The sequence below is a fragment of the Trichogramma pretiosum genome, unplaced genomic scaffold (assembly GCF_000599845.2).
Source record: "Trichogramma pretiosum strain Unisexual culture from Peru unplaced genomic scaffold, Tpre_2.0 scaffold25, whole genome shotgun sequence".
NCBI classification, from domain to species: domain Eukaryota; kingdom Metazoa; phylum Arthropoda; class Insecta; order Hymenoptera; family Trichogrammatidae; genus Trichogramma; species Trichogramma pretiosum.
The window spans coordinates 580,760-592,913 of record NW_019641621.1 but is presented as its reverse complement, the minus strand read 5'-3'; the positions used below and the strand labels follow the sequence as shown (position 1 = coordinate 592,913).

Below are 12,154 nucleotides of genomic sequence, written 5' to 3'. Positions count from 1 at the left end.
ATGATGACGCGCTAAATTAATATAGAACGATAAGATAAAATCGAGGTGCAACACCGCAAGCCCAACAGAGAGATGCGAGTGACGATTCCGATATTGTACGTTGAATCTAGCCCAAACAGACGAATGCAGCTACACATACAGACTTTTGTAAAAGCGATATTAATCGCGCGCTTATGTATTTATGATCGTGGATGTTCGATAAAATAAAAATTGAAAAATCTCAGAGCTTATATACATTAATTACGTATCGATGAAAACACATCGACTTTTGATCGAATTATAATACACGCGCGAAACTGCTTAATTTGGTCATTCGCAGTAGGTGCTACGACGCGTTCATCTCTATAAAAAGTCGTGTGTATTATGTGTTTTCAATGAATCGCGAGAGAGTCGCGACAGTTTATATCAGACAAGTGTTTACACGAAGCGCAGAGGCAGAGCCGAGGCTCTCTCTGTGTACTTTTAATATACACGTATAATACGTATACTCTCGCGATGACGATTTACGTTGGTATTCAGAAAACGAGTAAAGCAGCAGAAAAGAGAAAAAAAACACACACACAGAAGGAAAAAAATCGTTAACTACGCGCCGCGCGCCGTATTCTATATAGGAAAATATCATAACCGCGTTCCAGATTTATTGTAATTGTCATCGTGCAGTCAAGGCGTAAAAAAGGTAAGAGCGTCAATTTCATTTTATAAATAATAAACATATATAATGTACGTAAAAAGTGATACGAGACAATAATGATGTATATAGTCACAGGCCGCGCGCGCGACTTATGCAATTAATCCTTGAAACGATTTAATTTAAAACCGCATCTGATATGTGTTTATTTGGATAAACACCCAGGAACGGACTAGTGAAAAAAATGTAGGTGTATAAACACACACGCACGAATGCTTGGCATTTTTCATAGACCCCAAAGATTATATGGATCATATGGACATATCCATTTCGGCGCCGAATCTGCAACTCCTTAACGATCAATCGTGTAAGGAATAGCAACTGTTTATCCGATACCACACCATTGTTACATACACCGAAATCGTGGGTGTAATTACCGATGCACGCGATGCGCAAACATTAGGTAATACCCCGAAAATATTTCGCGATGTTCGAGCAACAAAGAGAAAAAAAAAAATTACCGATGATTCGTCGATGTCGAGTCGAAAATGCGCGTACACGAAGCGAGAGAGTACATGGGAAAACGTCGGGGTTCGTTCAATATTGACAAAGCCATTAATTAATAAATATTAACGTTGATCATGTGCCGCGACCACACGGTCTCGTACTCTCTCTCTCTCTCCGATTGATAAACGATCCAAATTAAATTTACGAATTATATTCTATGCAGTCGATTCGACGATATGAAAAAAATAAATAAATAAAATAATATTCGAGAACAATCGTCGAATTGATTAAATCGGGCCCAGCAGCAGCTGTTGTATATTTATGTAAAAGTCGAAACGAAAAAAATCCAAGTTCCAATGGCATCGCGGGTGTCGCGACGCCACGACGATACTTAGACAGACGATGCACTCGTACACGCGCTACATTTCCGATAAACTTCTAAGCATTTTATAATTAATAATCGTGGTCTTGATCGTACCTTCGGCATTATTATTATATTTTTTTGACATTTTTTTTCAATATCTTCAATGATGGAGTGGACGCTTACTCGCGCGCGTACACGATGACTCGTAGTTCTTATCAACCCCCGCGAATTGCTTTTATTAGATACTTACCTCAATACAAATGCTGACTCGATCGTCGTCGTCGTTATAATATAATACGCGCTCGGGTTTATCTTTCTCGTAATCTGCGGTGGGTATACGTACGTTTTTGTTATTTATTTTTATTATTCTTTTTTCCTTTTTTCATTTTTTTTAATTAAATAAACAAATGATGAAATCAGTGCTGCGCGAGTAGTTATCGCCACCGTTTGAGAAAATAACTACATAGATAATCCGTATATTATAGTTTCGTCAGCTGATTATTCGCTTAATGTATAAAATTGAATAGTACCAAAGTATATCCCGAATATAATATTGCGCGTTTATTTTCAAACGCTTATCGCGAGTAGAGAAAAAATTTTCAAGTTTAGGCTATGCAAATAGTTACCGATATAGTTCAGTAGACTCAACGAGATATTATCGTCGATCGTACATACACTTGTCTCGTATTAATAATCTATCTGATTCGAGTAAAAGGTGGATTTTCCATAACACATTGTACACGATTTAATTGGGAATTATATACACGTTAGCGTATACAAAATAGTCATCATCCAGAAGAAAATAGAAATAAACACATGTTCGAGCGATGCCTTATCGAACGATACGATTCTTTTTTTTTTGTTTTTTTTTTCGTTCATCGTCGTCGAGTTGCTTAACAATCATCCATCGCACATGAATGAATCCGTACTCGTACGCGCCGATTTCAATATTAATAATATAAAGAGCGCGAAACGCGTAATAATGTTGTCGCGCGTGAATCATCGACCTTCCACATCCGATATGTAACTTTTATGAACGATACAAAATGAACAAACTGAAAAAAGTGCAGTTATAATTTTACAGCGATTTATCTGCACACATCATCGTCGTCGTCGTTCGATTGGCAATCGATACACATCGTATATGTATTGCAATTGCCTTATCGATTCAATGTTTTCACATGGAATATCTTCTCTCTCTCTCGACTCCTCTACGTTTCCGTTCCGTATATTATTATGCTTACTTAGCTTGCTTGCTTACTCGAGCGAGATAGGCAAATTTTTGGAAAAAAAAAAGAATCTGCAGGCTATGGAACTTTTTATCGGTCATCGATCGATTGTTCTTCGCCAATGACTTACATTTTATCTCTTTTCGCATTTTAGGGAGATCATCATCATCATCGGCAAATGTTTTCCTATTTACGCACATACAATATATCATCGATATACTTGTAACACGAAGTCATTATCTCAATACGAGAGAGAGAGAAAAAGGTATATATACGTAAAATCGACGGAATACCACGCGCCGCTTATCCGCGCGCTCGATGTTTGTATTGTTAGATTTCCATGTTTACACCTGTATTACGCGCGCCCGACTGTGTGCCTTGCCGCGAATGTGAGAAATAAATATAATAATAATAACAACAACAGTATAAATCGTACCGTTAAAGGAACTACGCAGTTGGGAGCTGATTCACACATATATATGATACACATTGTCAACAAAAGTCGAGGTGGACGCAGCAGCAGCAGCAGCAGTGGCATGTGACAATTAATTTACCCAGAGAGAGAGAGAGACGGATGATTTACTTTTTAATCGCAGCGGTTTATTGCACCCTCGTTATGGCGCAACTTGCAAACGGGGCCAAAATCATTGGAAACGGCAGTATAATATTATAATAACGCAAGACAGAGAGAGAGAGAGATAAAAGCGCATAGGAAATTCAGGATGGGAAAATTGGAGTAATTCCCCTCTGAGACACTTTCTCGGTATGCAGATTTCCCGAGGTTATGCGTTTTCCAGCAATTCCATTATTGTACACAGGATTGCGAACGATATTTATTATCGCTACATTTATATATAATATAGGAAAACAAGGACGAAAACGATAGATCGAATATGTATGTATCTGTTGTTGTTACGCGACGTTAAAGCGCGAATTATTTGGTTTTAATTGGTTTTCCAGCTACGTCGACGAGAGAAAAACGTGTCGCGACCCCATAATAAAAAAACTACATCACCGCTGCATAATTATATTTCTATATATTTCTTCGCGTAATAATTCCGCGCGCTACTCGACGACGACACAATAACATTAGGAGAGCACACGAGGCACACATGAACAAACAATATATCTTTGACATTGAAAAGCGTATGTAAGCGTGTATACAGAATTCGAGTATACGATTTTAAAAGATGATGATTTTTTTTTTCTTTTTTGAAACGCGCTGTCGATTACGAAATCGCGCGCCAACACCACCCGCGCTCGCGAGTCGCATCGGGTTCAAACGTGATTCCGTCAAAACACAAGAAGTCGCGAGAGTATTTAAGCGCGCGATAAAATCAGCCGCTAAACGTTTAAATGCTATTGCCTACCGAATTATCGTTTTGGGCTGTAATTGTATGTACGTGCTCGTATATGCGGATATGGAAACGATTACTCGTTCGTTTCTTTTTTTTCTTCGATTGTTATAATTATGTTTGACGTTTCGTTTCTTATCGGCACCATTATTACATCGAATCTAAGAAAGATTCATCGAGTTGGAATCGTGATTTTTAAAAGTTTTATCAATTTTAAAGAGATGCCGATCCATTTGAACATTCAAATTTCGTCACGATGACGTAAAAATTTGGAGAGCTTGTATGAATTCATACGCATTTTTGATAAAATTACTCATGCACGAATGTAGAGTAATAGTGTTTTTTTTTTTAATGTTTCGTTTAAATATATGCGCGGTCGATCGAGTCCATTATAAACAAATAAATTTTCACGAGTGGCGATTTTTGTAGTCCGATCTAAAAATACGCCTATGAATTATATTTCATTGAGTACCGGCCATGCGTCCGAGAAAAAAAATCAATCAAGTGACTCATATATCGAACGCGGAGACGGACAAAAATGTTTGAATACCGCAAATATGCATCGATCCATCGGCCGCATTCTAACCTCGTACATTCACATTACTGCTTCTCGGATCGCGAGATGTTGTTGTTGTTGTTATTATTATTACTGTGAGCATCTTCAAAGTGCCCCAGACTGTACACCATAACAAATAAATGCATACAGTTGGTATATATGCACATAACGTTCGTGCAGTTTATATACGTTGCATCGAGTCCTCTCTCGTGAAAGTTTCGAGTCATCTACATATATACGATCGTCGTACACGCGAATGTGAGAAATTTTCATTTCGATTCTCTCTCGCGCATAATTGCTCGTTTAATCATCATCGTATACCGCGTGTATACATTTTATTGTAATTTCTTTGCCCGATAAAACAATTGGGTCTCGCGAGCAGTAGCAGCGCAATTTATACTTATATTAGCGCCGAACCGCGAGAAATATTTGTACACACGAAAATATGCGCGAGAGCTGGTCTCTTCTTCTTCGCTCGAGTAAGATACGGCCTCGCGCATAATATAATTTCACCTGCTGCCCCGCCGCCACGGGCAATGCTGCATGCGTCGACACAGTCTGAACTCCGAGTTGTCAGTTTATTCTTTACATAAAGCGCTTACTACTGCTACTGCTACTACCAAGCCAATTAGTAATTCGGATTAATACGTTGTGTAGACAAAAAAAAAAAATTGAAACGCGTGTGTGCCTCGCGATATAATATACGCACGCCACACAACGGAGTCATTGTCGCATCCGCGCGAAAAACGAGAGCTCGTGCGAGTAATATCATAGTGTAGTATATAGTAGTAGTATTCGACGACAACGTCAATGTGCCTTGGGGATCAGCTGCGTCATTTTTAGTGCGTGGTGAACTCATCCTGCTGTGTGTGTGTGTGCATGCCAAGCTAGCAACGGTCGTCTCAGCTCTGCTGCGACTGCTTCGTACGCAGTCATCGTTGGAGAAAACAGCAGCAGCGAGAATATACGCGTGTGTCCGTGCCAGGCAAACGTCAAAATGGAGTCGACTCGCCAGCGTTTGAACAATGTCAGTGTGCAGCAGCAGTGATAAGGTGATCTCCGAGTGATCTTCGTCCCATTATACGTACGCGACTGTCTTTCGTGAATAATTTTGCCAATTATGAGATCGTAATCGAGGTCTCTAACGCGAGTGTCGTCGAGCAGTGTGTCAAAGTTAATAACGAATTTTGGTCCGCGGTGTCATGCGTGCAGCGAGATTCGTAGCTTGCTGCAGTTGAGAGCAGAGTCGCAAGCATGAACATCGTCGACGACACCGACGGCCCGTTGGACCCTCGGATTCAGGTAAAAATCCAGTAGCAGCAGCTCTATTTTATACATTGCTCCCACACACACACACGCACACGTTGACACGCCTACTCGCCTCGGCGATATACGAGCTATTTTTATCTTTGTCTCTCCTAAGCATTGACATAATTAGTGATAAGAGGAGGTATGACCTTTTTTTCTGTCAGGTACGAAAGTGGAGGTGGGAGTAATAGACAGTTATAGAGGATGTCAAAAGTTTCTTTGGCTTTATTTACATATTCGCTTGATTATCGATAGAGACATGCGTTGATATTTTGTTCAACAACAAACTGATATACTGTACATCAGTTTTGACAGTTCTGCAATTTTGACCAACAGTTCTATCTCAATTCAGATTCTTTTTTGCTAATGCGCATGATTATATTTTCAGATCGAATTGGAAAAACTGAACAATGCAACGGATGACATAAATAAACTTGAGATTGAGCTCGATGTAAGAAATGTTATTTTTTCAATAATTTCATGTAATTTTTACTGAAATTGGTTATTTATTTGATGCATTTATTGAAATTCAGGAAGCTACTACTGCCTACAATCGACTACTTTTTGAAAATAATAACCGCTTGAAAGAATGTATAAACAAATTGGGAAGCAGTGTCATTGATAAAGCAAGGATTTATCATGACGTACAAAAAATTGCCAATGAAGCCAATGTGAGAATGTCACTTCAATCAAACGATTTTTACCTTTCCAATTGATGTGAAATTAATCTTTCATTTTTTTTATAGCTTAAGTGCCAAGAACAAGCTCACCTTTTTCAAAAAGCCTATGTTGAACATAAAGTTGCCAGGGAAACAGTTGCCGTAGCTGAGAAAAATTTCATGTCTCATCAACATGAGTGGAAATTTGACCAAGCTTGGCAAGATGCAATGAATCGGGCAACCCTTCAGGTATATCGATCATTGAAAGAGTCTATTAGTAATTCATAGGTCAATTTGAAATGCTCTCAGTATTAAACATAGCACTATTTTTTATTTGATAGGTTACAGAGACTGAAAAACTGAAAACAAAATACGACAGAGAATATCTCAAGTATCGTAATTTATTTGAAGATGCTGTTAAAAAAGTACAACAATTGGAAGAAAAGTATCGCAAATCAATAATAAAAGCAGAACCATATTTTAGTCTCGAAGCTCAATATGAACAAAAATTAATGATACAAAAAGAAGTTGTAGAATGTTTAAGAAAAGCAGTAAAAGATGCCAAGTGCGCTTATGCAGCAAGCCTCAATGCTTTAGAAGAAATAAGTAATCAAATTCATGAAAGAAGAGGTAAATATATATTATGGTAATCAAAACTACTTTCAAATTGTTAACTTTTGAAATTTTTTATTTTAGAAATGATAACAAAAGGTCCCCGTGAACCTGGTGTTGGCGCAGAACTTGAAACCTTTGAAGATAATTCATACTATACAGAAGATTTGAACAAAGTACATTTGAATAAAGATGAAACTGAAGATATTGAGGTAAGAATTGAAAAGTTTAATTCAATGGATGATAAAAACTTATAAGTAAATTATTTTTTAGGATGTCAGAAACTTGAGAGAACAACTAGATAATTTAGAAACTAGATCTGTTGATGGCAGTGAATCAAATTCTAATCAGTGGGAAGGAGAGTTACAAGCTGGTATAGAAAATTTGAACAATTCATCTATTAATGTTTGTGAAAATATTAAAACTGATAACACCAGTTCTTTGAATGACTTTGATTTAAAAGCTCCACAAGAATCTAGATTTGAAAAACCTTCTCAAAATGAAGCAAAAGAAAGTACAACTTCGAAAAATAGTAATATGCAGCTACCACCACCAAGTCCTTTAAATTCTATTATTAATAGATCAAAAATTGCTTTTATGAATAGTTTTTCAAAATCATTAACAAATAGTTCAATGAATATTGGGTCATTTTCTTTTGGTAAGTCTAAAAGTTTAGATTCCAAAGGGGAAGAAGATCAATCTCATCAAGTGAAAGAAAATATAAAAAGATCTGAAAGTCTAGATGACTCTACCAAAGAAAATCATCAAAATTATCAGAATTGTAAACCTACTTATTCTGAAATTCATTCCGTGCTTACTCAACATCATGATTTGCAAAATATATCAAAGTCAAAAGATCTGAACAAAGTAACTCATAGTTTGGATTCTACACCTGTCAGGAACAGAAGTAAATCCACACCATGGACTCTTTCTTCAATCAATGTTTTAAGTACTGAGACAGAGAAAGATATAAGTAAGCAGTCGGTTTCATCTTCTCTAAAAACCAAAGAGTTTCCACTACTATCTTTCTTTCAAAAATCAACGAATCTGATGCCACAAAAAAACACAAGCAGCAGCATGATAAATTTAAATGAAAAGCAACATTTGAAAACTCTGCTTGATAACTCAGCTTTGGGAAATTTACAAGCTGCTAGTGTTGAAAAATTGGCTAATGCAAGGCACAAATTGGTAGGAGAAAGTTAAATTTTTATAAAAAAAAAATAATCATTTTCTAATGATTATTACGTAACGTTGTAAATTATTTGTTAATTGGTAAAAACTCTGTACAGATGTATAAAAATTTCAAAAATATACCAAATAATTAGTTTAGCTAGATATAGGTATTGTCTTGTCTATCGACATTATGTTATTCATTTTTTACTTGACTTTATAGTTAGTGTTGTGATTTGTTTGTATTAATATTTTGTAGATTGGTTTTCACAAGATGTTATTCATCTGATGTATGAAAACCCGTTGAAATATTTGTATGCATAATTTTTTTCCTAATATTGAAAATATGATGACATTTGAATGTAGTTAAATTGAATAGGAAGTATTAAAAACCATACTCTTATAGTTGCAAAATGAGAGAGACAAAAAATGTTAAAAATTGTTGAATTGTATAAATGAATATAAAATTATTGACCTATGTTATATTGTATTTATATACAAAATAAGAAAAAATGAATTGTAAAATGATGAATGCTCTTCACACAGGAATTTTAAAATTGATAAACAATGTTGAAGAACTGTGCTTTAGTCATCCCTCTTTAGTAACGCTATGCAATTTAAAATCAAAATCAAATGTCTTACGACAGTTGCCATTGAAAAGAATGATTTTATTTCGATATATTTTAGTATGAATGAGAGTGCGTATGTAAATGTATTCTGTAAAAGCGAAAGCGATCAAAAGGAATCTCATTTTTAGGTAGAACAATTTTAGGAGTTCAAATCGCGTTCTATGTGCGAAAAATAAAAACACGAAATAATCGATTTTTGAATGTTTTTTCTGGAACTTTTATATACATACTTCGATGATATTCTACATTGTTGTACAATGTACGAAATTTATTTTACGCTGTGATTCGTGGATAATACTGTGAGTGTTCGTTGTAAAATAATCTTAGGGCTTCTTTATTGATATGATCATCACTCGACAAAAATTGTATACAATATATAATATTATATGTAAAAAATATAAACAGCTGCTTCTCGTTCGGGTGATGATGTATGTCAATGGACTCGATGCACATGACAGTCTTTTGGGCGTAAATTATATTGCGCGTTTTTTCTATCGAAAGAAAAAAGGAGTTGTAAACAAAAAATCAATCTGTTTTAAGTTTTACAAATATATTGCAAATAAAAACTTTGAAAAATACGATACATCCATAACCATTATTTATTATTCAATGTTCATTTGTTTCTCTTTCGATCATCAGAGACTTTTTTTCGACGATGATTTTACGATAATAATAAACGTCCTGATCTTTAGGTTTTTTTTTTCACAAGAAGCTTCTATTTTCTTTTTTAAAATTTCTCATTGTCAATCGTACATATACGCAAGCTATGAGCGCGCGATCAAAGTCACACGCAACGTTGGTACGTCAAGTGGTTGAAATCATCGAGTTATAGCGCGAGAAATAGATAACAGACAGATAGGGAGCAATGCAGCGGAGTGTCTCGCGAGTGCCATCGTTGAAACATTGCAGGAGGAAATTTCGGTGGGCAGATGGAACAGGAGCAGCAGCGGGTCACTCGGTTGGCTCAGCAGCAACAGCAACGTCAGAAGCAAAATCAACAGCAGCAACAGTCATGCGATTATTCGCTCTCGCAAGACGCGATCTACAAAGTCTTTACCTACTTGGTAAATAAATAATAGCAATGAATAAGTAAGCAGTTAAAAATTGGGTTAATTGTGGGTCAGAACTCGAATAGCCTCTACGCGTCCGAGGAGGGGGACTCGACCGGCGCCGCCGACAAGCTCCTCGACGATGCAGCTCGAAGCGGTAGTAGCAGTCGTAGCAGCTGCATAAGCGGCGAGAATTCCATGCTGTACGCCGAAATCGGTGCAGCCGAACACGATCGGGATGGAGACGAGGACGACGAGGACGAGGACGATGAATACGACGATCGAACACCCGACGAAGGCAAAGTACTACTGGACGACGACGATGATTACGAGGCGGAGGAGGAGGAGGAGGAGGAGAAAGAAGCCGAGCAGGAGCTAGAAACGAGATACATCCTCGAGGAGATGAAGTACTCGGACGCGCGCCGAGCCATATGCAGCGTGTGCCGCTACTCTCTCGGTCGTGCCGGCACCGGTTTGGTCGAGGACTTCGAGCGGGCCCTGCTGTGCTCCGATGGCCACCTGCTCTGCCACAGGTGCGTGCAGAAGCTGGCCGTGAAATCAGGTGACTATACATCGGTGGTGATGTTGCGGACTGTGCGTGTGATTCGTTGATTACGTAGTGTGTTTTTTTTGAGCCAGACACGAACTGCCTGTTGTGCTCGGTCGCGGAGTCTCGGGCCTCGATGTCGACCAGTGCGTCCTTGCCACCGCCCAGAAACCACAACAACAACAACAACAACGACAGCAGTAACAGTAGTAGTGGCGATTCAGGCAGATTGAGGGGTGGAACGAGCGAAACCTTGGCTAGCACGACGACGAAGCCCGTTGCTCATCGGTCCAGTAGCGGTGCACGTGCCAAAAAGGGGATCACGCCTCCGGCAGCTCGTCGTGTCGTATCGCGGGGACCGCCTCCTCAACCACAACCACAACCTCAACAGCAGCAGCAGCAGCCACAACATCGTCGAGATCAGCAGCAGAGACGAGCCGCAGGCACCAACAGCATCATCAACGCCCAGACGCTGTCCGAGTGCTCGCGCCGACCGATCCAGTGTCCGCGGCTCGACTGCGCCGTCAACGTCGCCTTCTCGGCCCTCGCGAACCACTTCATGTTCGACCATCCGGAGGTGCCGATTTTGGGCGTCGATCCGGGCGAGCGCAGCACCTTCATCTTCGACTACGACGATCTGGACGACGACTCGAGTCGCTGCCTCGCCCTGCTGCTCGTCTCCAACAAGCTGTCGTGAGTCGACGCGCGCGCCCTCGAGGATACGATCGTTTATCGAATTGATTTACGTTGTTGATTTTCTCAGGGGTCCCGCGGCCAGACAGTTCAACGGCATGCACGTGCATCCGCGATACAAGAATCGACTGCCGCTGCCACTGCTGGCGGCTCGTTTGGCCACTTGTTACGGCAGCAGCAAAAGTGATTCGGCCGAAGTTCGAAACAGCTGCGGCGTAGAAAACGAGGCGGTGGTGCATCGGTCGATCGACGACGTCGTCATAGCCTGGGTCGCCGGCCTCGATATCGGCAGCTCCGCCAACGTCACGCTTCTGCGTTACAGCGTACAGGTACTGAAGTAAATAAATCGTATCGACGCCGATCGCGAACAGATTCCATTCGGTTCTTTTCTTCAGGCCTTCGACGTCGTGGACGACAACGGCCAGGAGTGCGGCGGCGGTCGCTCGCTCACCTACACGGGCCCGATAAATTCGCTGCGCACAGCGCAGAGGCCGCGCGAGGTCTTTCTCACCGGCGACTGCGTCATTCTGCACGCGGGCTTCATCCGGCACGTGACCTCGCGCGACTGTCGCAACATCAACATCAACGTCGTCGTGCATTAAGAAAAACAAAAGAGGAGAAAAGTTTGTTTTTATTATTATTATTTTATCGTGATGAATTTTTCGAGGGTTGCACCCCGCTGCTCTCTTGGGAAACGAATTTTTTCACAAACATTTTATAAATGCTTCGTAAAGTAGAGAGAGAGAGAGAGATCGATTCGTTTGCAACTCGCCCCGCTCGAGCGCAGAGAATTGCAGAATTTATGATGATGATGATAAATGTCGAGAGATGTAAAAAGTAATAAAAGG

The 12,154-nt window shown here is 39.6% G+C and overlaps 2 protein-coding genes across 2 annotated transcripts; both read left to right on the top strand.

The window, feature by feature from the left end:
* The first annotated feature begins 5,084 nt into the window (after positions 1–5,084).
* Positions 5,085–9,595, top strand: LOC106654098 (SH3 domain-binding protein 5 homolog). The gene is made up of 7 exons (XM_014373800.2): positions 5,085–5,941; positions 6,336–6,398; positions 6,481–6,618; positions 6,694–6,855; positions 6,948–7,236; positions 7,303–7,430; positions 7,492–9,595. Exons 1-7 carry the CDS (start codon positions 5,894–5,896, stop codon positions 8,419–8,421), a joined length of 1,758 nt encoding a protein of 585 aa, XP_014229286.1. The 5' UTR covers positions 5,085–5,893; the 3' UTR covers positions 8,422–9,595.
* Positions 9,596–9,946: 351 nt separating this feature from the next.
* On the top strand, positions 9,947–11,935 carry LOC106654044. The gene is made up of 6 exons (XM_014373733.2): positions 9,947–10,081; positions 10,142–10,369; positions 10,406–10,628; positions 10,706–11,306; positions 11,377–11,635; positions 11,702–11,935. The coding sequence occupies exons 1-6, from the start codon at positions 9,947–9,949 to the stop codon at positions 11,906–11,908; spliced, it is 1,653 nt and encodes a 550-aa protein (XP_014229219.1). The 3' UTR covers positions 11,909–11,935.
* The last annotated feature ends 219 nt before the right edge of the window (positions 11,936–12,154 follow it).

Bases quoted from the DNA above. Each gene is read 5' to 3' on its own strand.
- LOC106654098 (XM_014373800.2), top strand. From the start codon at position 5,894: ATGAACATCGTCGACGACACCGACGGCCCGTTGGACCCTCGGATTCAG. The intron at 6,399-6,480 runs GTAAGAAATGTT...ATTGAAATTCAG, and splicing joins AACTTGAGATTGAGCTCGAT to GAAGCTACTACTGCCTACAA. The intron at 7,237-7,302 runs GTAAATATATAT...TTTTTATTTTAG, and splicing joins TCAAATTCATGAAAGAAGAG to AAATGATAACAAAAGGTCCC.
- LOC106654044 (XM_014373733.2), top strand. From the start codon at position 9,947: ATGGAACAGGAGCAGCAGCGGGTCACTCGGTTGGCTCAGCAGCAACAG. The intron at 10,370-10,405 runs GTACTACTGGAC...TACGAGGCGGAG, and splicing joins GAACACCCGACGAAGGCAAA to GAGGAGGAGGAGGAGGAGAA. The intron at 11,307-11,376 runs GTGAGTCGACGC...TGATTTTCTCAG, and splicing joins CTCGTCTCCAACAAGCTGTC to GGGTCCCGCGGCCAGACAGT.